This window comes from Seriola dumerili, unplaced genomic scaffold, assembly GCF_002260705.1.
Source record: "Seriola dumerili isolate Sdu_G_001 unplaced genomic scaffold, Sdu_1.0 BDQW01000044.1, whole genome shotgun sequence".
NCBI lineage: Eukaryota > Metazoa > Chordata > Actinopteri > Carangiformes > Carangidae > Seriola > Seriola dumerili.
Window position 1 is genome coordinate 5,685,107 of NW_019174299.1, and position 27,902 is coordinate 5,713,008.

Here is a 27,902-nt window from a genome sequence, read left to right on the forward strand (position 1 = left end):
ATACACATGGCCGAGCCTGTCAATTCTGTTTATAAGTTACAGTTTTACATGTACAGATAACATACGGGTTTGTTTTTCCAGGCTTCCCCTGTTTACATAAGACATGAATGTCGTGGGCGATAGCTGGTGAGACTGTATGCAGCAAACTGTGGCTGTGCAGGGACTGAATACACAAACTGTTCCAGAAATAACCCTGGCTACAGCAGATAGTAATGGAAATGTATTAACATCACTAACATGTGTCTTCTTACTTTAGCTGGTGTTGTCAACTAATGTCACTTGACGTAACAGCTGCTCTTAGTGTGTTTCCTTAAAAAAAAAAAAAAAAAAAAAATGGAGCAGATAGTGCCAAATACCTAGATCATATGAGTTAACCCCAGAGCAGGTAGATGCTGTCATCTCAGCATGACAATGCAGAGAATAGAGGGTGTGTGGGTGTGTGTGTGTGTGTGTGTATGTGTGTATGTGTGTGTGTGTGGGCAGTGTGTGTGTTGTGCTTGTAAGCGCCGCCACCTGCACATTCCATCTCATCACAACAGGAGAGAGGACGCCCCATTTAGCATCACTGTCACATACGGTTTCACAGACAGACAAACACAAGAAGAGACAGACTGAAAGATTGTGTGTGTTTGTGCGTGTGTGTGTGTGTGTGAGGGAGAACGAGAGAGAGAGAGAGAGAGAGTTGGGTTCCCTAACATAAATAAATCATCAATATGTTTTGTCGCCTTGGCTGGGTTCACAGGCGGGGGATGAAGGAGAGGAGCAGGATGAGGAGGAGGTGAGGACGAGTGGAATAGATCAGGTGGGGAGGGAAACTGCTGGCTGAGGGGAATGAAAACGCAGGTGGGAATCCTTATGTCGGCTTCGTGCTTCGAGGGGAAGAGAAAGCTCAAGACCGTCTGCGGACAAACTCACGTAATTGCTGCCAAGAATAACCTAAGGCTTTGGCTGGATGGAAGATCCGTGTGAGAACTCATGCACACAATTACATAATGTGAAAATTCCTGGTTTTATGTTGAACTTGACCCTCTCCTGTGCATTGCTCTCAATGCTATCTCTGAAATGCTTTCAAGAAGTACAGGGAGTTTTGTTTTTGCCATGAAATTTGTTACGGATATTCATTGTCCCATAGTTTGACTCTTTGTTTGGCACAGCCATGGTGTCTCAATGACCAACACTTTGGCCCATGATCTCTAATAAAAAAATAAAAAAAACTATTTGTGACGAGCCCCGGTAGGAGGGTCCGTGTTGTTTCATTACTGAATATGAGAATAATCTGTATTTCTGTATTTTCATTTGGGAGCACATGCTTGTTTGTACCAGGTTCATGTTGCCTTCACTCATAGCAATCTCTGCAAGTCTCTGAAAGAGGCAGGAGAGAACACAAGCTGCCCATTCTGACTAATCATAGTTAATGCAGTCATCGCTGTGGCCACGGCCCCGATGTTTAGCTACATTTCTGAGGAGGCACATGCCATTTATAGCTATTACAGCTATAGCAGCTCACATTAAAAACTCTTAATGCACAACTTTAAATCAACCTAAAGTGTGGATTATTGTTATTATCGTCCTATTATTTTCATTTTCTATGTCTGACCCAGTGCGGTAGACTGTAATTCCTCTATCTCTCACTCTCCCACTCCCCAGGCCGGTGAGAGTGACTAATGCTGGACAATGAATGACTAATGCTGGTTTGTACTTTTATGCCTTAATTGCATTTCAGAATATTGCTAGAATTCGTGAGGGAATAGTGTTGAATTTTTGTGCCTTATAATGTATTATTGTTAGGTTTTTTTCTTGGTTCAGACATGTCTTCGCATATATTCATGAGTAATTCATAAAGTCAAAAATGGGAGACTGGTTTACTCTGTATTGGACGGTTTATGCCGCAGCTCCTATGTGAGTCACTTGAAAAATGTGCAAACTGTGACAACAGCCAGGTTGAATAAAGGATCATCTTCTGCTTTAGTGCTGTCCTATAACAGACAAATCCTGCATGAGGCCAAAAATCTCTTATTCATTATCAGTTGAGTGACTCTGGGCTGTATGTTACCACACATTACACTCCTGTATTCTTGTCTTTGGGGTTTTTGGGTTGCTCATGTTCACAAATATTGACCAGAGTACCCTGGTCTATAATGCATTAAAAAGAAAAAGAATTAACCACATAAACGTCTACACATGCTTTCAAATTTTCCAGCTTTTACTGCCTTAAGGCCACCAATTAAAAACTCATTAAACCATTTTTTCACTTTAATTTGGATATAGCAATGAGTAAAATTAAGGTAAAAACAAATGGCTAATAATTTTCGATAGGATACGTTGGTTGCCTTGAGTGCACATGCATATAAAAATGAAGAGTGTGAAGAATGGCTATATTTGGGCACAGCACTCAGAAGAGTATTTGTACATTTTGGTGATGTTCACCTTGAAAATTCACCTTGTCTTTGGGTTCAATAAATAATACAATAAGGCAGTCAGTGGATGTGAGTGTGCTCGTTGACTCAGATAAAAGGGAGGAGAGTCATTGCAGTGGCAGAATGAGGCTTTGTACACTGAAGATAAGGCTATTCAGATTTGAAAGCAAGGGTCTTCACATAATAAATGTGGCCAGTGGCCATCCTCACCAAGAGTAAGGTCAACTTAATATTTATCTAGCTAAAGAAGGGGCCATATTAATACAGTTTCTTAGACACTAAACGGTAACAGCTTAACCACTTGTGGATTTAGATGTCATTTTCATTTGTTTATTGATGGGATGAGCTGTACATCGCCATGGTTTCCATGTGCAGTGTGATGAGAAAGGCTTTGTGTTTCAGGTGGAGCCTCGGTACAAATAAACTACACTTGAAACTGTCAGAGAGAGCCACTGTGGCTGTAGTGCAGTTACTGTGTGCCGCACATCAAAACTGCAGCAGCAGGCATGACAGTAAAAACAGAGAGAGGAAAGCAAAGGAGCTCCTCGGCATTTTCAATCAGATTCACACAGTGTGACAGTGTGGAAGTAGACCATCATACAGAGGATGGAAAGAAAGAGAGGCAGAGAGCGGGGAAATAGCAATGATCGGAGATGCGGTTCAGTCTAAAGGGACGAGAGAGGATATTGAAGGTGAAAGGGGAAAGAAATCCATTGAGAGGTATGCATGCGCCGAGCCACGCACGGCCCAGTGGAAACACTGGGGTTTCGCTCGGCTCTGGAAATATGACAGCGGCTGACGCACCTGATGGTGGGCCTGGAAAATCTGTAAATGGGCCTGTAAATGTGAAAAGGCTATAGGGTGTGGGCCGTGGAAAAAGCCCGTATATGCAAGCTGTATCTCCTTGTCGTCTCCTCTTCAAACCAAAGCCAAGTTATAGCCCCACCCTGCCCATAACCTCACTCTGCCCCGTCTGTGGAGGCCTACAGGGAGGAATTACTCTGCAGGGAGAGACCCTACACCACATGTGGGCAGAAAAAGTTGCTCTCTTAATAAATCACTTATCTTTCTTTTTCATCTAAAACCTAAGGAACCTTAGGTGAAAATAATGATTTTGGTTAAACATTTTTTATTCATTTCTACAGCTTATCCAATTTAACTTAATAAAATATAATTCATTTAATATAATTTAGTAACATTTTGAATGAACTGTTAATCAGACCAGCTGCATGAGGTATGCAAAGAATTTACCAAAAAAAAAAAAAAACTATATTAAAAACATATTGAACATTTCTTACAGCATGAAAAGCAGATTTTATTGAACTGCATTATAATAAAAATGTCTGGACCTGTATTACAGCGTTTTTAATATTTCTAGACATTTCCTCTTAATTTATTTTACTGAAAAATATAATGGGCTACTGCTCGCATTCACCAAACAATAAAACATATGTGATAAATTAATTAATGAACAAAGATGTGGTTAATTTGGTTTCTAGATCAGTGAGGTGCTTTGCATGTAAGAGACTAAATGGCTTTTTAAATGGCTCTTCTAAAATCTGTTTGAACCCACATGTGTGTGTGTGTGTGTGTGTGCGTGTGTGCACGCGTATTTGTCTCCATGTTTGTCAGTGTTTGGTTGAGGCAGCTGAGGTATGTGGAGTGAAAGACAATGGCACAATCCTAAAGGTCTGGAGCCAGGCATGCTGAGATTCATTTCACTGCCATTCAACCGGATAAAATATCACAGCAGTCGTGGCCTGAACCCAATGTCACTGTGTGTGTGTGTGTGTGTGTGTCTATTTGTGTACACGTGTGTGATATTTGTCTGTCTGTGCATTTGCGTGCGTGCCAAAGTGTTGTGCATCTTGTCTGTGTTGTGCCAGGCGGGGCAACTGTTTCTGACTCTGCTATTATGAGGACACATTGGCCCCCTGATTCCATCCCATCCAACATCGCAACCCTCCCTCCCTCCTTCCTGCAACATCGGGTCACATGGGTGCTGTGGGCGGTTTCACGTCCCATCATTTCCTGTGGCTGACTGTCGGGGCGGATCAGGGTGCCACGCGAGTCTAACGCTGACGAACTGAGACAGCTTCGCTCTGACTGGGAGGGGTCTACTGGACCGAGCACAATCTGCAACCCACCCCCCTCCTCCTCAACCCTCCTCTGCACACAAACGCACGCACAAGTAAACAAACACACGCACATACTGTAGAGAATAAACCACACAGCAACAGTGTGCGAGCACCTCTGTGCAAACCCGGTGTGTATGCATGCGTAACTGTGTCACTACAGTACAAGTATGAGTCATACCACAAGCCATAATGGTGCATTATAAAGCTGGCTGTGTTTTTGTGGTATTAGTTATGAATGTTTACTGTTAGAACATATATATATTACATATAGAACAATAAAAGGCTGACAAACAACCAGTGAAAGCATAGTTTCTCATTCTCATTGTTTGGATGGGGCCTTGCTACAGGTTAAAAATATAACTGACGATCACCACGGACAGCACAAGGCCCAGTGGCAGATAAACACAAATCAAGCATTTCAAAGGAAGGACAAGCAGAAAACAACTATAGAGCCACAAACGCAGGAACAACGAGCAGCTACCAGGAAAAATGAGCTGTGTCACTGGAATCTAGCCTCGGCTGTTTCATATTGCGATGTGGACCGGAGGAGGCGACGGCCTGTTATCTGGACTATGTCACATCTTACACCTGCACACCATCTGCGTATGTGTGTCTGACTGGAAGCATGTGTGTGTTGTGTGTGTGTGTGTGTGTGCTGACGTGGACCTGTGTATGTGTGTGCGTGGCTGCACTTGCATGTGTGAAGTCATTATCAAGAAGACCCGGGACAGACACACGTCTGGGGCATGTGCACACACACACACACACAGACAGATGTGGTTATATATGATAAAACGGCTGTTAAAAAGAGACAGAGCAAGTGTCGGGATGAAGCGCCGGGGCCGAGGGGAGAAACGGAATGAAAAACTGTGTGACAGAAACAGGCTAACAGAGGAAGAGACCGCAGGAGAGAGTGACAGACAGAGGAGTTCGAATAATAGATGTAGGCAGTGACAGGGAGTCAATGGGATGGTGAGACAATAGATGGATAGTTGAGCTCTGTCAGGGAGAGGGAGAGAGAGAGAGATAGAGAGAGAGAGAGAGAGAGAGAGAGAGGGAGAGAGGGAGAGAGGTGGAGAGAGAGGAGCAAGGCAGGCGGAGGGAACTGGTGGCTTTTTGTTCAAAGTTGCAAAATGTAGCATGTGAAACGCTCCTCCTGCCCATACAACACTTTCCTCTCAGAGAGACAGAGGAGATTTTAGTGACTTCAGAGCTCACTTTAGTCGACAGTGCTATCAACATTTCACACCCACTCAGGCTCAGTAAGTCACTATTATGGATTATTGATTAATTGTCTTGAAGAGATGGCAGTGAGAGAATGATGTCAAGAGCAATCGCATTGATTATTTTTCACTCTTTCTGTCACCTCAGAGCCTCTCACGCCCTGAGCTCAACCTCACAGGCTGTGGACAAAAACAAAACCTTTATCGTCTAAGCTAGTTTGTAATGCTCATCCCTAGAGGAGTGTTTTTACAAGCACAGAACACAAACACAAACAATAAAAATACCATAAAAGCTGACTGAAAAACCACTTCATCATTCATGCATGACTGATTATGGGGGGCCACTCCAGTGGTTCTGGCCGCTGACCATTGGCTACAGCCTCTCTGGTTCTGGGTGTCCAGAGATCCCTGCATTGTTGTTGCTCATCATTCCCCCACCTTCTCTCCCCCTTGTTTCCTCTCATCTCTCTATTGACCACCTAATGATAACCCATCACTTCTTCCAGTCAGGAACCGGTCCGAATTCTCCGGGTAAACAGATCCACATATTGATCCCCCTGAACAGAGAAAGTCATCTGGCCAAAAGGGCACCGTACAATTTCCTCCAGACTCGCTCCAAGTTACTGAGCAGGAAACCCTGAGAGATGTCTCTGGGCAGCTGAGAAGCCTGGTTATTCACACGCTTACGGACGAGTCGAATACCAGCAAATTTAATGACGTGATTGTGACTGTTAACGTTTACAGGTTCAGGGGACTGGATCCTCTCCCAACACATATAGGGAGAGAGTAGGGGTACATTTTCGACACAATAGTACTGCCAGACAGGATGATGATATTACAAGATTTTGGTTCATTACATTCAATTACAAAGTTTAGTAACATTTAAAGCCAACATTTTTTTTTTGGTTGTCCGTCCATACGTCCCATTTTTGTGGACACGATATTTCAGTAACTTGACGGGACTTCTTCAAATTTGGCCCACACATTCACTTGGAATCAGTGATGAATTGATTGGATTTTGGGGGTCAAAGATCAAAGGTCAAGGTCAGTGTGACCTCACAAAACACTTTTTGTTTGAGGCGGTCATTGTAGTTATACTTCAATTCTTTCTACCAAATGTGTGCATTGCATCCACGATGTAGTTAACCCTCTAACCCTTAAGTTTAGGGAAAGATTTTGGATGCAGCAACTAAACCATGGTTAGCTTTACACAATTTGGCATCCCAGTGCCCCAGCTCGAGTCCGGCCAGCGACCTTTGTTGCATGTCTCCTTTATCAATCTCTCTCTCTCCACTCATTTCCTGTTATCTCTGTCAACAACAATAATAAAAGGCTTAAAATCTCTCCAAAATACTTAAAACGACCTGGTTAGGGAACGATTGTGGTTACAGTTACAAAAAAACACTATTATTTCTGTCACCATTCCCATTAGCATTAGCATTAGCATTGCACATAAATGACAACCTAATGAAAGTAATTCCTGGGATAGTCATCTGCTGAGCAGGTTGCAAGACGGAAACGAAATAAGCATTTGATCAGTGGTCCTCATCAGGGGCAGTACACAGCCTCGAAATAACAGCATCACTGAGGGCGAAATGTCTCTTTATCCTCCCTGTCCTGCCCTGGTTGGTCTGACTGAAAAGATATCCTCAACTATTTTCTCAGACGGGGATCCATCAGACAGAATCTAATCAATGATCCACAGCCGAATGTGTATTTATTTGGAAGGGCTCTGACATAAAAATGTTTGTGAACTCAGAATGTGCACACTGTGCATCTTTTATAAAACTACAGATTGATGTTTTATGCTGTATATTGTGCAAGCAGTGTATGCTGTGAGGACGTGTGAGAGATTAAAACTGCATCACTCCAGCAGCTCCTCAGTCCATCCCTCACGCTCTCTGCTTCTGTTGGAGAGCGTGAGACGAAGGTGACCAGTGGCCTCGTCTGAAAAACGTCTGATTAATCTGACTGGTCGGAAACGACTGGTGCAACCTGACACAGCGAGTTGCGGTGACACACACTGTACACGCCAACAATCACCACACTGCAGCGTGGCATCTGACAGCCATTTTAAATGCGGCTCCTGACAAGCCTGGGATGGAAGAGGAAATGGGAAAGACGCTTTTCTGTGAATCATTTTCATGGCAACGCGCATGTCAGTCTGAGCAAGGGAATGATGGTGGCGGGTGAGGGGAAAAGAAGGGGGGGGGGGTGTCATGAAGCTGTACAATAGCTTCGTCTTTTAAGAAGCTGGAAGTCCTTTCCCTGATTAGGGCTCTGGAAGGAGAGTGCGATGGAGATGAGAGAGACAGAGCGGAGAAGAGAGCGGAGTGCTACGTGAATGAAAACTAGTTTATTTACTCTTCTCCTCGGCTTCTCTTTCACAGCCACTACTCTGTTCTGAGACACTGAGGGTGGCTCAGATTTTTTCTTTTCTTTTTTTTTTCACCAAAGTCTCACCTGTTTCTCTGACACAAAACACACAGACATGGGAAAAACACACACAGTAAGCCGGGTCTCGCACGCAGCAGAGAAAAACCTCTTTTCCACTTTTAATCCAGAACGCCGCTAAATTCCTGGGTCAAGTGGAACCAAACAGATCAGCCGGGTGCAGGGCTTGGCAGGAATGTCGCAGGAGTATGAGCAGTTTTGCAGGTATATTCTCAGTGGGGGGAAAAACATGGGGAGGGGGAAGTGGGATTTGTTTATCCCTGGGGGGAAGTGGAGGAGGCTGGGGACGTTGTTGCCATGCTCCTGTGAGATTCCCGCTGCGTATTCTGTGATCGAGCCCTTCCTGCGTGCTTCTCACATCCCTATGAGGAGCCATGGCCAATATTGGCCTCTATGCAAGCGTGCGTGCGTGCGTGCGTGCGTGCGTAGGTGCGTGCGTGCGTGCGTGCGTGCGTGCGACTCTCCCAGACATCAAGAGCTCTGTGTTTTGTCCTGATTTTGTGATGAATGACTCTGGCAGGTGCCACAACAAACACATTATTATTTTATTATCATAGATTATTATCATAGTGCCTTACTTTTTATGAGATTTTAATCCAAGGATTCAACCATATGCCTCCTTCTCTTCTCTGTTCTCTTTATTACCTGGAAAACCAGCATGGCGTGTAATGAAGCCAGAGAGAAAAATGCCATATTCATGAGCGACACATGCCTGGACCTTGACATGACCTTCAGTCTACTGGTTGGGATAACCAAGCTCGATTTACTTTGCACTTCAGAGCCCATTCTTAATACAAATGTCCGTCCTTGTAGTGAACCGGTGAGAGTGCAATGAGAGATCTGGAAAATGGTGATGATAAAAGAAAAAAAAATCTGGTAGGAGAGATGAAATTAGGCTTTATCTGCTGGATGAGAGATGATGGGATGAGAGCTGGAATCAGACCTCTTTTGCTGTGGTGTGGGTTCTATGACAGGATAGAAAGGATTGACTCTGACATAGAATTACATCCACATCCACACACACACACACACACACACACACACACACACACACATATACAAACACAGACACTCACTTGTATGAAAAGATAGGTCTTGCTGGCTAATCCAGGCTAGCTCCAGCAGGCCTATAGGGGGCTGGTCTAATCCTGTTATCGGGCCCAACAGATGCTGTTGACAGAACAATAAGCGGGGGGCCAATATTGCAGCGCGGCCCCGAGGAGGTCATGAGCCAAACTCATCACAGCAGCAGCAGGATCGCTGGCTGGCTGGAGCGAGCTGGACCGCGCACTGGTCACACACACTGGCTCTCGCAGGCTGAACGCCTCACTGCGACAGCCGCTCACACTGATTTGTTTCCTGGTATGTACCCCCCCCCCCCCCTTTTTTGTCTTGACTGCAGTGCCAGAGCGTGCAGAGTGCCCCCCCCCCCCCCCCCCCAACACACACAAACAAACAAACACACATAACCATCCACCAACACAGATGGATGGTCTGAAGGTAAATACATTAAACAACACAATGAGCAACAATTAGACGGCTGCATCTCAGTAATCCCTCAAAATGAATGAATTTCTGAGTGCTACTTTACCAACAATTTGCCTCGCTCATTTCTGCTGCAAATTGTGCAGAAAAGGTGAAGAAACAAAGGAAAAGCTAAATTGAGGTAAAATGGTGCAAAAAGGTGTGTAACCTCGCAAAAAGCTGACGGTTAGTGAACTGTGTAAAACCAAGGTAAACCTCACCTCAGCAGTTTTTCTGCACTGAAACCTGGATTAAATGGATTATAGAATAATCCAGAACTGAAAGTACATCAAAATCATTTTGAATTTTTTTAATTTCAGCCATAAAACTATAAAAAGAAACAAGCAAAAAAACACACACACACACACACACACACACACACACGCATAATCAAACTAAAACAACTAGACTGGAAGGCAAAAGATTTGAACTTTATACATGAAACACTTTGATTTCCCACCCAGCTGTCAACTGCAACCAGCCCAGACCACAGATGCAAACCCTTCTTGGTGTATCCCATCAGTCGTGATGTCAAAATCTATAATCAGCCCAACTATTTTAATCTACTTCTCTGTTAAGTTCCATCATTTCCATTTTGGAGCATAAACATTTATCTCTGCTGAGTTTTGTGGCCATCTTAAACAGCATTTTACTCCTTCTTTATTTCTTTTGGTGCTTTAATAAAGCTATGATGTGCTCTGTGTGTGTGCATGTGTGTGTCTGTGGTTTCTTGCAAATCAGAGAAGAAATACACTGCCTGGGGCTGCTAGATTTGTGTCTCAACTTCTAGCAAAGGATCTTTTCTTCTGAGCGTCTGCTGCACACAACATAATAATACCTCGATGTAAGAGGGATACAGTATGGAAAACAAGCACACACACACACACACACACACACACACACACACACACACACACACACACACACACACACGGAGTTGTGGAAATAAAATGATATTTTTTTATTATGAAAGTAGACTGGCAGGACAGGTAGGTAATTAATGGGAAACACTGCATGTCATATTGGTTTGCCTAGTGTTGGCAGTAGCAACGTTAGCAGTGCTAGCACCAGTAGCCCTCCTCCCTTGCAGGTTAAGTACACATACCTGTGCTGAATGTGGTTACATATTGCTTCGGTCCAGTGGTTATAGTCTGACACAGCCTACATACTGTACAACCTACTGTACAGCCAAACTGCATTGGTTTTACTAGATGTCTTCTGTCCCACTTTCCACCTTCTTGTTTACAACATCTGGGCACTTAGCCGGGGGGGGGGGGGGGGCTGCAGCCCCTGCTAGTGGCAGGAGGCTGCATAACAACTTGAATGCAAATGAACTGTACATGAATAAAATATTCATAATTTATTCAACTTGTATTTCGGGTGGCAACAAGCGAGGGTTGCAACGTTTAATTGTTTAGCCGAGTAACATCCCGAACACACACACACACACACACACACACACACACACACACACACACACACACACACACACACACTCTTGCACCATGTCCCCTTGCAGATCCCTGCAGCAGCTCTTGTCTCAGGCTCATCATGAAGGATCTCAATCAAAACATATTTGGCTTTTTAGAGACTGAACCTGAACCAGGCAGCCTGGTGTCAACTCAGCCTGCAACACACTCTACAGTCACTGTTTGTTCACTGAAAACCGCCAGAGGAGGAGGCACGAGCGTGAAGAGTGAGGAACGACGTCGACTGGAAAAAATGAAACAGGAGGAAAAGAAAAACCACAGGAGCAGCATGAGCACAGCTCTACGACAGGTTTGTGACTGACGTCGCTCACAGCCAATAGACAAGAGAGGTGACACACACATTCATTAAATAATCACGTCACGGAGGCCAGTCGTGCATGAAAGCAGAAATAACAATGACGTTGGCTGTGATGATGAGGAAGTGTGTTCCTCCCCTCTCTCTGACTTTCTGGTTTGTGTCCCAGTTTAACTAAATCCCATTAAAAACGCTTTCATCTCACTGCACTTCATTACCGTCATAAATGCTGCGGCTCACCCCAGAGAGAGGCAGGGATTAGACGAGACGAGCTCATCTAAAATGTTACGCTCTCGAACCCCAGCAGCTTTTTTAATAAAGACACTCACTTTTAAATTCTCCATATTGGATTATCCAAATAGACCCTCCAGCGCAGAAGGTGTCATGAAGGTCAGGCTTGTTGTGGTGTGTGTGTAGGTTCTTGTGCCCTTGCACACTGGCAAACAATGCGCTGGAACTAAACAGCAGAGGTTGCTGTTTATTTCCTTTAAAAATGACGATGGGTAGAACAACATCCCTGGAAAATGTTGAATTCAAAGAAGACAGAAGACAGGATGAGAGAAGGGAAAATAAAGAGGAGCTTTACAGGCATGAGCGGGGGAAAGCCAGAAGAGAGAGGACAGCAGGGAGGGAGGTTGATATTGTGTGTCTGATTGGATGCGATGGGTCAGAGGCTTTCACACGCATTTATGAATGCTTATTTTAAGCAGGGCCCAAGCTGGGCTAATCTTTACTGCTCGCCTGAATGAGGGTGCTGATTAAAAGCTAATTATACGCTACAGATTTGGCCTCTGGTGAAGACTCTGCTGATTTGACACGGCTTGGACTCCGGCCTGGGTGCATGCCTGTGGGCTTCGGCTCCAGATAGCCATGCGTGTGTGTCTACAACTCTGAGGGGAACAAGACGTCAGCATGCATGATGGATGCTGTGAGGTTTGTGTTTATAGCGGTGGTGGAATACTGTACTGACGCACAATTCTGAGGTACTTGTACTTTGCTCGATTATGACCAATTTCTGCTAATGTGTGCCTGTATTCAATTACATTTCAAAGGGGAAATATGTTTATGCATAATGATCATCCAATCATATATGATAATATAAATCAACAGGGTTGATTCTACTGGATTGTTACTTTTAAATTTACATTTAAATTGACACACTGTTAATACCGCTGCACTTTTACTTACTGTGGAGTTTATAATAACCAGTTATGTTTTTAGAGTGGGCGCCATGCTTTCTTTGTGTCATGCACGTGCACAAAGATGCACATGCACAAGTGTGAGCAGTGAAGGACACAGTCCTGCCACCGGTTTTACACCATTCAGCTGATGAGTTGGCAGTTGGCGCTGGTAATGCACAAAGAAACCTACCCAACACAGACCAACACTTAAAACTTTAAACAACACACAACAGATATATTTATGTATTTAAGTCAGCTTTGCATGAGGAAGGAAATGCATTCAACACATCTGAGGTGTCAAGGACACACACAATGTGTTTTGGTGAATAACACTGAATGTAAACGTGGCCTTGTTTGTTTGTTTACAAGAAAAGTGCACAGCTTCAAGTAAGATTTTGAGACTTTAACTTGTGAGGAACAGTTCATTGCACTGTTGCATTGCTATGTTTGCCTCAAGGATGTGAATACTTGTTTCACTGCTTGTATATTGGTTGTATATTAACATGCCTTTAACACACTTCTTTATTCATGAAGTAGATTAGAAATCTTAGACAAAAGAACAAACACATCATGAAAACTGAAATACGCTGACTGTCTACTGACTGAGCGTATAGCTCATCATCTCTGCAACTGTGTCTCTTTATTGATGCAGTTAATCGTGTTCAGGACTCTTGGAATTGCTCCCTTGGCACGTTAAGTCATTTTGTTTTGTTTGCTTCTTGTTATTTGCCTTTTTTGGCCTCGCCGGAGCTTTGTTTGTCGTCTCATTTCACTTTGAAAACTCATGTGTCAATGTGTTGATTGCCTGACCTCCTAAACATCTGACAATGTTGCTAATTAGCTTTCAATTTACAATGATCTCTTCTTAGTTTGCAGTGTTGTTGCACTACTGTAATTATGCTAATTGTGCGAGAGAAATTCCTTTTTAATGAAGTAAGTATTTTATTGTCTTTCCCTGCGTACTCCGTAAATACAACACGTTAGGAAACAAACTATATAGGGACAGTATTATCTTTTTATTTTGATAGTATTTACACGGGCTGATAGCAACAGCATGTGTGCATCCCAGGTTGCATCTTTGAAGTCTTCCCTTCCTCCTTAATTCTAAGTAGCTCAGCATCCGACTTACATTGCCGTGTGATTGGCTTTGACTTTCATCCATCGCCATGTGAACTCTCACGGGGCTTCTCTCTTCACTTTCCTCTCCTGCAGCTGCCATTCCACCACTCAATCACACAGACAAGAGGGGGTTAATATCTCTTATAAATGCAGCAGGGAAGAGAGAATAGAGTGAATCCTTTGCTGCCTGTTAGCATCTTGTCCTTGACATCATTACTCCTCCCGCATGGCAATGTTCCAAGAGCCTCCGACCCTCCTGCAAGGAACTAACCCCGGTGCCACGCCACAACAACACGCGCAGGAAACAACATGTCTCACAGCCAATTGCCTGCAGGGTGTCTCACAGTCCTTGGCTATTTATGTCTCAGGCAGTGACACAATCTTTTATTTATTTTTTTTTTTAACTGCTCATTTTCTTACCAAGACTGCACGTCTTACAGCGAGCATGTCAGCGAAGAAACATTACACAGCTGCATTACAGAGCTGTTTGTTTTCTTTATGAGCTGAGAAATGAAGGCTCATGTTGATGAGGGTCAAAAAGTGGTTGGCTGTACTTTTTATAAATCTCCGTGCCGGTGACAGTCATTCTCACGGACACGATATCTCAGCAACGCCTTGAGGGAATTTCTTTAAATTTGACACAAACGTTCATTTGGACTCAACGACGAACTGATTATATTTTGGTGGTCAAAGGTCAAAAGGTCAAGGTCAGTGTGACCTCACAAAACAATTTTTAGCCATTATTCAAGACTTCACTCAGCAATTATGACAAAAGCTCAAAGAAATGGTTCATGTTTTATATGACTCTGGATAAACAGGGATGTAGTGGAGGAGGCAGACAACCACGAGGAGGTAATTCTAGTTATTAAAAGCCTCACTGCTAGTAAATATCAGTAGGTGCTGACATGCTGAGTTTGAACTGTCCCGTGGGCGGCTGGTGTTTGCCTTGTATCTTTAATGTGTTGTAACATTAACTGTAGTTTAAAAATCAGCTTCTCCTGCTGATCTAAAGTCAGAGGAGCAACAGACTGCAGCTGCTAAAGCGTCTTGTCAACAATCGAGAGAGGACAACTTTACATGCTCACCTTCGTGTCAAGGACAAGATCATTCAGAGCGAGATCACACCTGGTCACTGCCCGCATGCGTCTGTGTGTGTCTAAGTGTGTGTAGGGGAAAGAGAGCGGGGGTTTTGTTTGAGAGCTGGTGTATGACTGGAGGCATCTTGACAACTCCAACCTTCCCTCTCTAACTCTCGCTACTCTCTCTCTCTCTCTCTCTCGTCTCTCTCTCTCTGCCCCCCCCCCCGCCGCCCCCACTCCCCCACCCCCCACCCCTCTTGCCTGTCTTTATTATTAGTGGCAGCTCGAGGCAGTGGACCGGAAAATTCCCATCGAGAAACAAACCCACATCTGCATATTACAGCCCTGTTTCACGTCTGCCATGAGCGAATAAATTAATACATGAATAACAATGAAAATCATCCATGAGTTGCCTCACTCGCTTTCTAAATGGCATTGTGTGCGTGTGTGTGTGTGTGTGTGTGTGTGTGTGTGTGTGTGTGTGTGTGTGTGTGTGTGTCAGGAGGAAGCTGTGGTTGTTTCTTTCGGCCGTTCTCACTGAGGAACCGGGGCGTATTTGCATAAAACCTGAAAAGAACTGGCACACCCACACCTACACTACAGTGGGTTAAGATCACAAGTCAGGTGGCGACGAATGTTGGGACACAAACAAGTTGAAGGCTGATATAAAACATCTCCATCATCATGCGCTGAAATCTGAGTGTTTTCCTGTTTTAAATTTGGGAGAACTTATTACTGCACTTATTAAAATGTATTTTAATCTATTATTTTTGTGTGTTGTGATTTTATTTTTCCTGTTGAAGAGGTTTTTCTTTATCCAGATTGAGGGTCTAAGCTAATTAGGGGTCATAATATTGTACAGGCCGGAAAACATCAGAGATAAATCAGCCAGTTTGGGGCTGTTTAACTAAACCTCACTTCAGTACTTGAATGAATTTTCTGTCATTTTAATTTTTCTTCTTCATTTGGCTTTTAAATGCTGTTCTATTTGAATCTGTTTGTCTGAGTTGCCTCTGTGTTTGAGGTTCACAGGCTTCACTAACATCACTTTACTCCCAACTATGATATGAATATACATAAGACTTAGAAAATGGATGGAAAGGTGGTCGTGTTTACAGTTAAAACATTTGGCTTCCCCACTGGATCTCTGTGTGTCCTCCTGCGCGTGTACAGTTGGTGTAAACATCTAGTTAAATACGTGTTTATCCTGGGATTTAACTGGAGTTGGGAACAAAGTGTGAGATGTGTGAGGATGTGATGGTGTGTGTTTTGCCTTTTGTTGAGCGCGTTAGGGCGAAAAAAAAAAAAAACAAACAAACAAAAAAGAAAAACCCTGCTGTCATCTACGCCAATGAGATGTTTATTTTTGTGTTTGTTGGCGCATCATACGTGCCCTCCTCCCACTCTCACTCTCATCCCATTCCACCGAGTTTACATCTGTTTACAAAAGCTTGTCTACTTCAGTTTCGTGTACGACACGGCGAGGGTCTCTGGAGGTCCACCACGCCGCGCACTAGCTAATGCTCCAACGCTGTCAAACTGCTTTGCCGCTGATTCCACTCGTTCGATGTGATACAAGGGCTCTCGTGAGATTAGATCAAATTCAAAAAAAAAAAAAAAACACACTCTAACATCCCAGTGCTGGCAGACTCAAAACTCAGTTACCCTCCGCAGAGAGGGCTCTGGCATCCCATAGTGTGTTGCTTCCGTTGGCAAGGCAGCGGATGTGAGGGATGGTAGGTATGTGTGAACTTTGGGAGCTGTGAGGCAGAGCAAACTTTCAGGGGCCATATATCATGTGTCCATTAGTAGACAGCCCAGGCTTGCTCTGTAAATGACAGTGTTTTTCAACGTCTGCTTCTCTCTCTCTCTCTCTCTCTCTCTCTCATCTACTCTCTCTATTCAAGCCAGACTCTCCGTCTCCTTTCTAATCTTAACCCCTTCCCTCTGTCTCAGTCTTTGTGATGTGATTCTTCCCCCTCTCTTAGAAACCTCCATCTTCCTCATTCCTCTCCCTCATCTGCTTTATCACTCTCTCACCACCTCCCCTTCACTCCTGTCCGTACCTTTTTTCCCTCTCTCACCTCTGTCCCGGCCCTGGAAACAGCTGGTAATAAGTCACTCTGCTGTAATTTTGCCCTTCTAGAGGCCTGTAATGACGGTGCTCAGAGGATGGCTAAGGTGCAGGTGAGATTGGGGTGGAGGTGAGGTTGGGGTGGGGTGGGGGTCAGTTAAAGGGACTCTCCTCCTCCCACAAAGACAGGCTTTAATGTGCCAGAGGGGGAGGAGGAGAGCCAGATTGGCTAAAAGAGAGAGAAAGAGAGAGAGAGAGAGAGAGAGAGAGAGAGAGAGAGAGAGAGAGAGAGAGGCTCTGTTTCTAAATGAAACTTTACATTATCTCTACTGATGATCTGATGAGTGTTAGAGGAGCTTCTGTCCATGTGACATACGCACGCGCGCACACACACACACACACACACACACACACACACACACACACACACACACACACACACACACACACACAGAGTGAAAAGCCCAATGAGTACAACTCTATTAGGAGTTTACGGAATAAAGAAGGGCGCGGTGATGCAGGGATCGAGGGCAGCAGTAACTGAGTCGCTCTTGCTCGGTGACTGAATTGACAAAGCGCTGTTGAAACTGACTGATATTTTATGACATTTAACGAACTGGCAAACTGTTCAATTAATTTAGCAGATATGTCTGCGGTAGCCGTGGCGATGCGGGCTTGTGTATGAGACAGGCCAGATAAGGGCTGATAGTGAGATCTGCTTGGCCTTCTTTCCACAGACGGAGCCGGCCGACCTGTCAGAGCCCGGGTAAACACAGTCATCTGAGAGATGCGCCCCCTCTCCCCGTGGCCTTATGAGCGTCACTCCTCATGTTTCTCGCTCCACTGGGCCCTGTGTGTCGACCCCAGTACGCCTGCCGACCTTTTCCCAGAGTTTGAACTGCCGTCACACAGAGGGGCGCACCCCGGGGGCAAAGCGGAGAGGAGGGAGACAGGAGGACAGCGAGCAGGGGGCATCTGAGGTGGATGGGTGGGAACAAAGTGCAGGATTCCACAGCCACATCATATTTCAGGAGATTTACACACTTACCCAACGCCAGGAAAAGACAGATACTCAAATGCAATTATGTTAGTATTATTAACTCTGTCTGATATGAAATAGGTCATCGCAAACTCCTATTTACCCTCACTGGCTTCTGGGTAATGTGTATTTTATGTGTTGTCATTTATTTAAAGAATTTCTTTTGTCATTATAGATAGCACCATCTGTGTTTTTTTTAATGTATGCCCACGCTTCAAAATGACATCAAAGTGGAAGCAAGTGTTTCCTGTAATTAGACAGAGCCATCAACCAGCAGCTACTGCACACAGGCTTCCATAGCAGCTGATGAAAACATCAAATAGACCAACCAGAGACAGGCAACACTCAGCAATTCACAAGGATCAGAAGAGACACTAAGATCACCGCATAAACACCGCACACCAACGACGTGTATGTCCAAAGGCGTGAGGAGGGAGAGAAGTCATTTCACTCTGCTGGGGGCGAAAAAAGAGGAAAATGGCAAGGCGGCACAAAAATAAAACGCAGATGCGCAAATGCATACATGCAGAAAATCCTTGCCTTTAATCCAATTCTTCACGCTTTATTAAAACAGAGCCAGAGAGATGGAATCAGACAGGGACCATGATGAAGAGACTCACCATGAAGAGGAGGCTCACATTACACAAACATACACTAACACACACACACACACACACACACACACACACACACACACACACACACACACACAGCAACAAAATATGCACAAATCAAAGGAAAATGCGATATGGAGGACTGTGTAAAAAAAAAAAAAAAAGGAAATGCAAATTCTCTCTCTCTCTCTCTCTCTCCTCCTCTCATTTTCTGTCTCCCAGAAAACACATCCAAACATGACACATTTATGCCTCCTCACAAAGCTATGGGAGATTAACACAACAGCCACACGCAGGCAAACAGCGTGCAGTCAGACTGTTAGATTTATAGACCCACAGGCAGCTCTGCTGGGTCATATCAGGCCAGGCCGCTGTCCACTCTCCAATCCCTTCTCCCATTTCTCTCTCCCCGCACCCTTTCATCATCATTCGATCATCTGCTCTGAAAAGGAAGGTGATTTACAGCACCGCACAATTCAGCCGTGTGTGCGTGCATGCGCATGTGGCATTTCTGTTGGGGGGGGGGGCATGTTTGTATTTGTTCAGTCTCTATATTTTGGTGTGTCTGGTGTGTCCTTGCCCAAAATGAACAACAATGGCAATTATAAAGGATTAAGGCCAGTCTCCCTCAGAGGACTGGACTCTCTGCTGCTCATTGGTGGGTCAGAGGAAGTCCGAGGTCTCCCGGCCTCACCACTGAGAACTGCAAGGAGAAAGGAAGTAGACGGGGTTTCACGCTCACATGCGCCAACACACAAGCGAACAGTGACGCTAAAGGCACATTTATGTGGCTGGAAGAGCTGCTGCTGTTCAGAGAGCGTGTGAAAATCACTGAGAGCTCAACACACTGCAACTTAAGAAAACTCATGCAAATACACAAAGGCGCTGCAAATTCAGAAAACATCTCTCTCTCTCTCTCTCTCTCGTTATATAAGTCACACAACTGGTCCCAACCAGGTTCATCACTTTTTAGTGTCCCCTGGAAACGCTTCCGTTGTGTTGTGTGTATTTGAAGCGCATGTTGTTGTCAAACCGATGACGATGTTTTCTGAATTTGTGTTTTTGCACGTGTTTTCTTAAGTTGCTGTGTGTTGAGCTCTCAGGGCCACCGTACATTTCCCTACAATTTACTCACCCTGTTGGAGTAACAACCGGAGCTGCAGATGTTGGTTAACTCGAATCACAAAAATGTTGCCTCCATACTTGACCTGACCTCCCACAGACTTCAAATAAATGTGATGCTTTGGAAACAAATGATGAGTAATGTGTTATTGTAAATGAGGTGACCACTGGTGATAGGTCAGTGTGTCCTTGAGTGATGTACTGAACTCCTGAACTCATTAACTTGTGTTACCTAAAAGTGTCAAATGTCAAGAAAAAAACACTCACCACAAGTCTATTGAAGGTGTACTGTAAACGTATGTCTCTCTGTGCAGATGTCTGGGGGCACTATAGCTTCACATCTAACATGTGATAGGTTTCACTGTGAGGGTGAAATCTCATGCAGGGCTGAGATAAGGAGAATAAGAAACAGCATCTGGATTCAATTTTCTCTTGTAACGTGAAGTTACACTGAAACTATGTCATCCGTAAAGCACCTGGGCTTCCTATATTTTTTATAGGATTTTTATGCCAACAATAACATAATCTAACAAAATCTGATAATTATTATTATCATTATTATTATTATTGTTGTTATCGGTGAGGAAATTATCAAAGTGACAGAAACACATTTGTGACAAACAATGACATATCAATATCTGTAAAATATCTATCCACCAGCCGCTCTAGCTCTGGTTAAAAATCTCTGCTGTGGCATTGAAATATTGCGAGCCAGACACTGTTTTTCTTCTCGGACAGGATGAAGTATAGCCAACATTAGCAGGCACAAAAGAACCGCCACAAAAAACTACTTTAAGTCGTCCTTTTGTTGAGTTTATTTTCCTAAAGTGGCTTTATTCTATCTTCAGGGAATGTTTTTGTTTCAGTCTAGTTGATGGAAAAATAAATGTTGTCGTTCTTCATGTAAGTCATTACCACCTTAATTTTAAAGTGATTGTATAACAAATAGAGTCAGCAGGCATTCACAGCGAATTTATAATACCACATATTGTGAAACATTACAATATAAAAATGGGCATAAGCTGGATAAATTAACACCCGAACGCACATTGTCACCCAAACATCTGGACTCCCTCTCTCCCCTCAGATCTGTCAGCACCAAGCTTCTCTACTTATTATTCTCCATGATAACAGAGTGAAATAACTTAATCACTGACACATTCATCTTCTAGGAAGACTGACTGCACCACATGTCCAACATCCACGCCAAGAGGAACAAAGAGAGAGGAGGAAGAGGGGAGAGGGAGGGAGGAAGGGAGACAGGAGAGAGGGAGAGGGAGAGGGAGAGAGAGAGAGAGAGAGAAAGAGAGAGAGAGAGAGAGAGAGAGAGAGAGAGAGAGAGAAAAGAGCCTGGACCCACTGTCAGCTCAGTGAAGCAGAGAGGGAGGGAAACGCTCGTCGACATGGAGACGATTCGCTGGGAGAAACACACACAGACACACACACACACATTGATTGAAAGAGAAAAAAACGTCTCCGTTCTTTATTCATGGAATCCATAAACCTATAAACATCCATACCAGGCACACATGCCTTACTGTACATATGCGGGCTGACATAACCACAGATTCACCGGAGCACGCATTCATGTCTCCACAGTACAAGCTACAGACTGTGCAGCATTTAAGAAGTCTAAAAATATCTGAGCCCGACATGCAGCATGCACACATGCGCACACACACACACACACACACACACACACACACACACACACACACACACACACACACACACATACATACACACAAACATAGAAGCTGTGGTGAAGCTGAGGACACAGCAGGGCTGGCTGCCTGGGGGAGTCAGCAGAAGGTGAGCAGAGATAAGGCTGTGTGATTGTGACTGCATGTCAGAGAGAATCTGCACACCACAACAGTTCAGCATGCCCAGCGCCGCTCACACACACACACTGCACCACACAACACATAAACACACACACACACACACACACACACACACACACACACAAACTTTTCTATATGTGGTATCACCTGCAGCAGTGTGGCAAAACAGGGAATTTAGACAACACGTGCTCTGAGCGTATGACTCGAGTTTCTGCTATATTACAGGATTTATGAGGTCTCCACGCTCGCTTGGTCCGCTCCATCGAGGCACCGTGACACACCAAGTCGACCTCTGGTGCGGGTGACGACAAAGGCTGACTGATCAATCAGTTTGCATCGTCTCATGCCTTCTGTCAAAAGTCACACTTGGACATACAGCAAAGACTGCAGCTGATGCAAAGAAACCAACAAAAACAAAGTAACCCATGCATTTTTCTGCCAATGTAAATGTAATGTAAATGTGTTTCAACATATCCTCTAAAAAGCTGCAGGTCTGTCAGTCTGCACTCTTTTGTTTGTGGAATAAACAAAAAGGTGAAGAAAGAGGTGAGAATTAAGTGTTTGAGTTCCTACAGCACAAAACTCACCGACTAGCTCGACTAGAAACAGCCTGTCAGTCAGCTCCACCTCACCGGCTGCCTCTGCTGCTGATTGAACCTGCTGCATCGGGCTGATTAGAGCCAAGGCTTTAAATGCTGTGGACGGAGTGTGTGAACGGATGGATGGTAATTTTCATGTCTTATTAAAAAATGACTAAAAATAAAAGTACAAAGAAGGACAATACCCTGTTGTGTGCATGCTAATTCACGTGTCTGACTTTATGTTCTTTTGTTCTGTTGTTTATCTGTTTGTTGTTGAGTTTATAGATGGCGAAAGGTAGGCTGTAAATATTATGGTATGGGAGGGAAGGAAGCAAGGAAGGAAGGAAGAAAGAGGGGCCAGGGAGAGCGGGCGGGAGGGAGGGAAGGAGAAAGAAAGAAAGAAAGAAAGAGAAAGCAAGAAAGAGAAAGAAAGAAAGAAAGAAAGAAAGAAAGAAAGAAAGAAAGAAAGAAAGAAAGAAGTCAGGTAACACATGAGACATAGAAGTATGTTTCTGGGTCTATCAGAATACAAGCTCTGTTTTCTGGGTGAGGACGTTCTCAGCAGAAAGCAGGGCCTAAGCACTTTGTGTGAAAATGCTAAAACCCCATTTCCAGCTCAGAGCATTAGGGTTTCTGATGTGCTGATCTCAGGCACTGGCCACACTGATGGAGATAAATCTGAAGGCACTGTTTACTCTTGAAAGTTTTCTGTCGACTCTGACATTTTCAGAACAATTTCTGAAAAGTTTTGCTGCCCACATTGACAAAAGTGTTTAAATGTCCTCGTCTCTTTCCTGCTTCGCAAACAACAACATTTCTGCTTCAACAGAGCCATGTGTTGTCTTTGTTCGACTTTTTGTGCATCTGTTGTCAGATGACGCACAACAAAATAATGATTTGATAAACTGTCATAACTGCTGCATAACAAATGAATATTTCATACTCGTACTGAATTCTGACAAAAAAAAAAATGTCACTGACAAACCCAGCATTAAGTAATCACATGGAGAACCACAAGCACCAGCAGACAGCCGTGTTTGTCAGAAGTCACATAACGATCACGTGTCAGCACAAACAAAAATCTCTTTTTTTCCGGTTTTGAAAAGGCTCCGTTTTTTTCTAGTGAAACTCAGGGTCTTAATGTAAACAGAGGCTAAAACAGGAAGAAAAAGTATCTGCAGGAGCATGTAGCTTTCATGGTCTGTGTTTCAACTTCCACTCACATTTCTCACAAATGAGAATGACTCTGATTTCCTCCATAATGGCCAATGAATTCAATTCATTCATTCTTCAATTTAACAAAGCGTAACAATAAAACGATTTTTAGCACATCTGATATAAATACGTCACCGAGCAGTGACAGGATTTCAACATTCGCAAACTTACAGTGAGTTGTAGCCGAGTCCCTCTAAATCAAATAATCTACCTTTGATTATTCAGAGAAGTGAATGACAGTGTACTCACTCACTGTAATGGAACATTTCCTACAACTAAGAGTACAGTGGAGATCTGACACCAGCAATATTTCAACCATCTCTTCATTGAGAGACCAATTAATCATTATCATTGGCTTTCCACTTCTGAGTGATAAAAACACGACCACATCTAACCTTAACACGAAACAAAGTTCTTCTCATCCTACACTGAGCTCACAGGATGATACTCAGATCACTCGACCATTAAAATCACCATTAAATCACCAAATTATGAACTGTATCTGTAACTTCATGCAACAGTTCCAGTAGCACTACAATAGGTTTTACAAACAGTGGTTTAATCCAGTTTTATTTGAACTTCAGCTGCTATAAAAGAACATTTTTAGAGATAAATTCTCCCATAAAAGTCTCCCATAAAAAAATCAACAAAAAAAAAAAATCACTGCTGTAAGAGAAGTTGGTTGTCAAGTGCTCTGGTCAAGGATACATAGACTTGACACATTTACTCCCCGAGCCGTATTGGAATTGAAACTGTTGAGCAAGCCTTCTTCCTTGAGCGTCAGTCCACTGGTACCTTAGAAATATCTTCTCAGGGCTTGACATTGAACCATACAGATCTATCACTGGGATGAGTTTATTCCACTTCCTTTGAAAAATGTCATATCCTGACGTGAGAAAACGCCTGTTTCAATCCGTGCCGGCTGAAGCTCTTTTACAATCAAACACACACACAATCACACACACACACACACACACACACACACACACACACACACACACACACACACACATATACACATGCAGATACAAACGAAAAAAACCCCCAAAAAAACATACATGCATCTGAACACGTGATCTACGAAGCCCTGCTGGCTGTTGACAGTGCGCATGTCTGGAGGGCAGATGTAAGCCGTGTGATTGGTTCGTTCAGACAGACATCTTCCCGCTCAGGAAGCTGCCGTGCTGAGACGTGATCGCCATGTTTCTCAGTGTCAAGAACAAACTAGGCAGCCACGCACAACTGTGACCCCTCAGTCCTCAGACGACCTGTCGCTACACAGATCCACTCACATGACAATTAACACCTGAACTGGGTTTCTAAAAAGTGTTTTTCATTTCTACATGTCTACATGTACATTTTTTCCAGGGGTGTGTGCGCGCTTTTCTTGTGCGTTTTGGGTGTTTTCTTTAGTGTGCATCCTGTTGGCAAGACTGAGGGACGAGTAAAAGGAAACACCAGGAGTGTGAACAAGTCAAACTTAACGGAGACACTGATTCCTCTGCAGTCGAGTCCTAATCGAGGCTGTGACTAGAATGACAAAATGTCCAACTTCACTCCAGCATCTCTCCCAGAAGCACAGCCATCAAACACAACCAGCACTTAATTAGCTTCTCACTTTCTGACTTCATTCAGCTCTGCTCCACTTGCGTGCGTGTGTGCGTGCATGTGTGCGTGCATGTGGTGTGGGTTTGTGTGCGTCTGTGTGTATCTTCAGCCCAAGGCTCTGTCTGAACACATTTCAGCAAATAGAATCCAATTTGTTTAACTTCTGTTGAATACAAGTAGGGGGAATTGGCACACGGAGGCTGGTGACAGTGTGCTGTGAACAGTGTGTGGGATTCTGTTAATCTGCATGGCCCTATTGTGCGAGGCGGTCTTACAAAATCCAGCGGCACAGCAGTTTATCCAATGTTCTGCATTCATATCTAATTTTGCAACAATAAACAAACAAACCGATGGTCAGTCGAGCAGCACTTGAGGCCTACCTGTGTTGCTTGGCATCTTGCCATTGCTGATCTGCTTGAGTCTCTTCTGGTGGGATTTGCCGTTGTAGTGAATCTGGGCCTGAGCGGCTGAGTTGAGTTGGATGTTGCAGACCTCACACAATGTGTAGCTCCGCTGCTTCCTCTCCCTTTTGGGTCTGTAGAGTGCAGAGGGCACGACGCCCCCTTGTGACTGCTCGTCTGGTACCGCGCCATCATCCTGGGTTTCGCAGCAAGGCTCCACGTCCATCTGAGCTCCCAGCGCGGCGCCGAACCCCCTCCTGTCCAGCTCGGTGCTGGGCAGAGCTGATGGGCTGAACGGACGTTTCATACCTGCGGTAGAGGAGAAAAGACAGCACAGTGAACAGGAGGAAAAGACGCCAGGGGTCGACTTCACAGCTCAGGGGTCAGACCACATCATGCTCTAAAGTTTTTGTCAGAGTGAACGTCAGATGCTTCCTTCCCTTTCCAAAGCATCCCAGCTGTAGCACGTGCAACGCCTTAGCCTCATGGCGTTAAAGTGAGGCCGTGTGTCACATCTCCCGTAGATGGAGGTATCATTTTCCCCAGCCTGCCCGGACCAGACTCACCCAGCATACAAAGCCACCCTGTTAAAACCTGATAGCCACAGGGGCACACACAGGCAAAAATACCCATGATTCCCAAAGCTTTGTAGAAGAGTGTGTGGAATCCGACCCCACTCCTGTCTGTTGTAAGCCACGCTTGTCAGCACCCTCCAAACACAGTGACACCTGCACTGCTAACACACACGCACAGGAAGACATCATCGTCAGGAGGCAATAAAAAGACAAACTGGGCACAACGAACTGCAGGCATGATCACACTGTACAGAGCTCAGTCCGAGTGGTGGTGGTGGTGGTGGTCCTGGGGAGCGGTGACGCACCACTTGGGGGAGACAGAGTGCTGCAGTGTGGCTCTCTGAGGACCAGCGAGGCCCCCTCTGTCATGCTGCTTGATGACTCCATGCCCGCTCGCTGTCTGTGCAGCCCTGCAAGCCAAAATGCTGCAACGGCTGTGCTGCCTCTGTGGAGGACCGGATCAGACAGACAAACAGGAAAACAACTGGGAGTGTAAGGCTTATGAAACAGCTCTGATGATGTTTGCAGGCATTTAAGTTCAAATTAGAACGGCCGAATTACGCATACAGCTAAATAAAACGTGCAAGTGTATGAGAGCTGAAGCTGGGACACGTCTCCTCTCGGTTACGTTTGCACAAATGGCTGTAAAGACCGGACGGGTGGATATGTGGGGGGTTAACAGGAGAACAGGACAGTAATGTCGAAAGAGACAAACAAGCAAACACACTCCTGTCAGTAAAGGCTGCTGCTGGAACACCTCAGTTTTTCCAGGCAGAGCTGTGCGGTCAGAGGAGAAGCCTTCCCAGGAGAGAGCGTCACAGAGAGGAGCTGTTTGTTTCGTATGCAGCTACTGTCTCTATAAATAAATGAAAAGGTAGGTCTACAGCTCTGTGAAGGATTGAGACATCACCACTGGAAAAAAGTCCCTGAAATACACACAGCTGTGCATTTCTGCTGCTGGATTATTGCCTCCGCCTCGAGTTATTTATGTAAACACCGAAACCGCTCAGACACACACACACCCACACACACACACACACACACCCCCACATACACTTGTACACAGAGTAAAGTGGCATCTATGATGCATACATACCTACATGCATGAAAAACTCACACAAACACAAATGTGGGCGCACACACACACACACACACACACACACACACACACACACACACACACACACACACACAGTGCTTGAAAACACATTAGGGCAAGCAGCCTCTCTGAAAGCTGCTATTCATGTTGCCAATCTGGGAGCACTCAAGAGGCTCCATCAGATGTTTTCTCAAAAGCTTTGAGCAACGCTGCTCTCTGGCACCCAATGAAAAAAATCTCTGTGGTCCTCAACCACGCAACCTCCTCACACTCCTGCCAAACTACTCAGCTACGCACCCGGAATTAGCATGGTTGTAAAAACAAAAACCCTCACAATGGAGACCTACAGAACATAACACACAGAGCGTATCACATCCCCTCTGTTCTCCATCACTACGTCACATCAAGAGTCAGCAGAACATAAAACCATCTGATCATAAAAAAGCAGCTCCAGTGTCTAACACGTAAAGGTGAGTCTCGACCTCAGGCTTGCCGTTTTGTGAAATAGTTTAGCCTCCTGCAGAGGTGGCGTAAGCATGACTGTTACCATGGTGACCAGGCTGGCACAGATGTGACAAAATCTTCTCATTTAAAAAAAAGAAAAAAAAGAAAAAGAAAAAACAGAGGACATTTAGCTTGAATGCTAACTGATTTTCTTTTTTTGCAATTTGCAATTTGCATTTTGCAGTAAATAAAGCTGACCCCAGACCCTCAGTGGATATGTATGAAGCGTGACACTGAAACTGGGCAGAGTGCAGAGAGGAAAGTACTTTTGCCTGCTACACTATCTGCATTTTGAATGTGCATCGC

At 44.4% G+C, this 27,902-nt stretch overlaps 1 protein-coding gene across 1 annotated transcript in view; it reads right to left on the bottom strand.

The window, feature by feature from the left end:
* znf385c (zinc finger protein 385C) overlaps positions 1-25,725 on the bottom strand; it is an 82,722-nt gene extending 56,997 nt beyond the window's left edge. Inside the window, exon 1 of the mRNA XM_022739619.1 lies at positions 25,398-25,725. Coding sequence (XP_022595340.1) covers positions 25,398-25,725 — 328 coding nt within the window. The remainder of the gene's footprint in view (positions 1-25,397) is intronic.
* Positions 25,726-27,902: the final 2,177 nt, after the last annotated feature.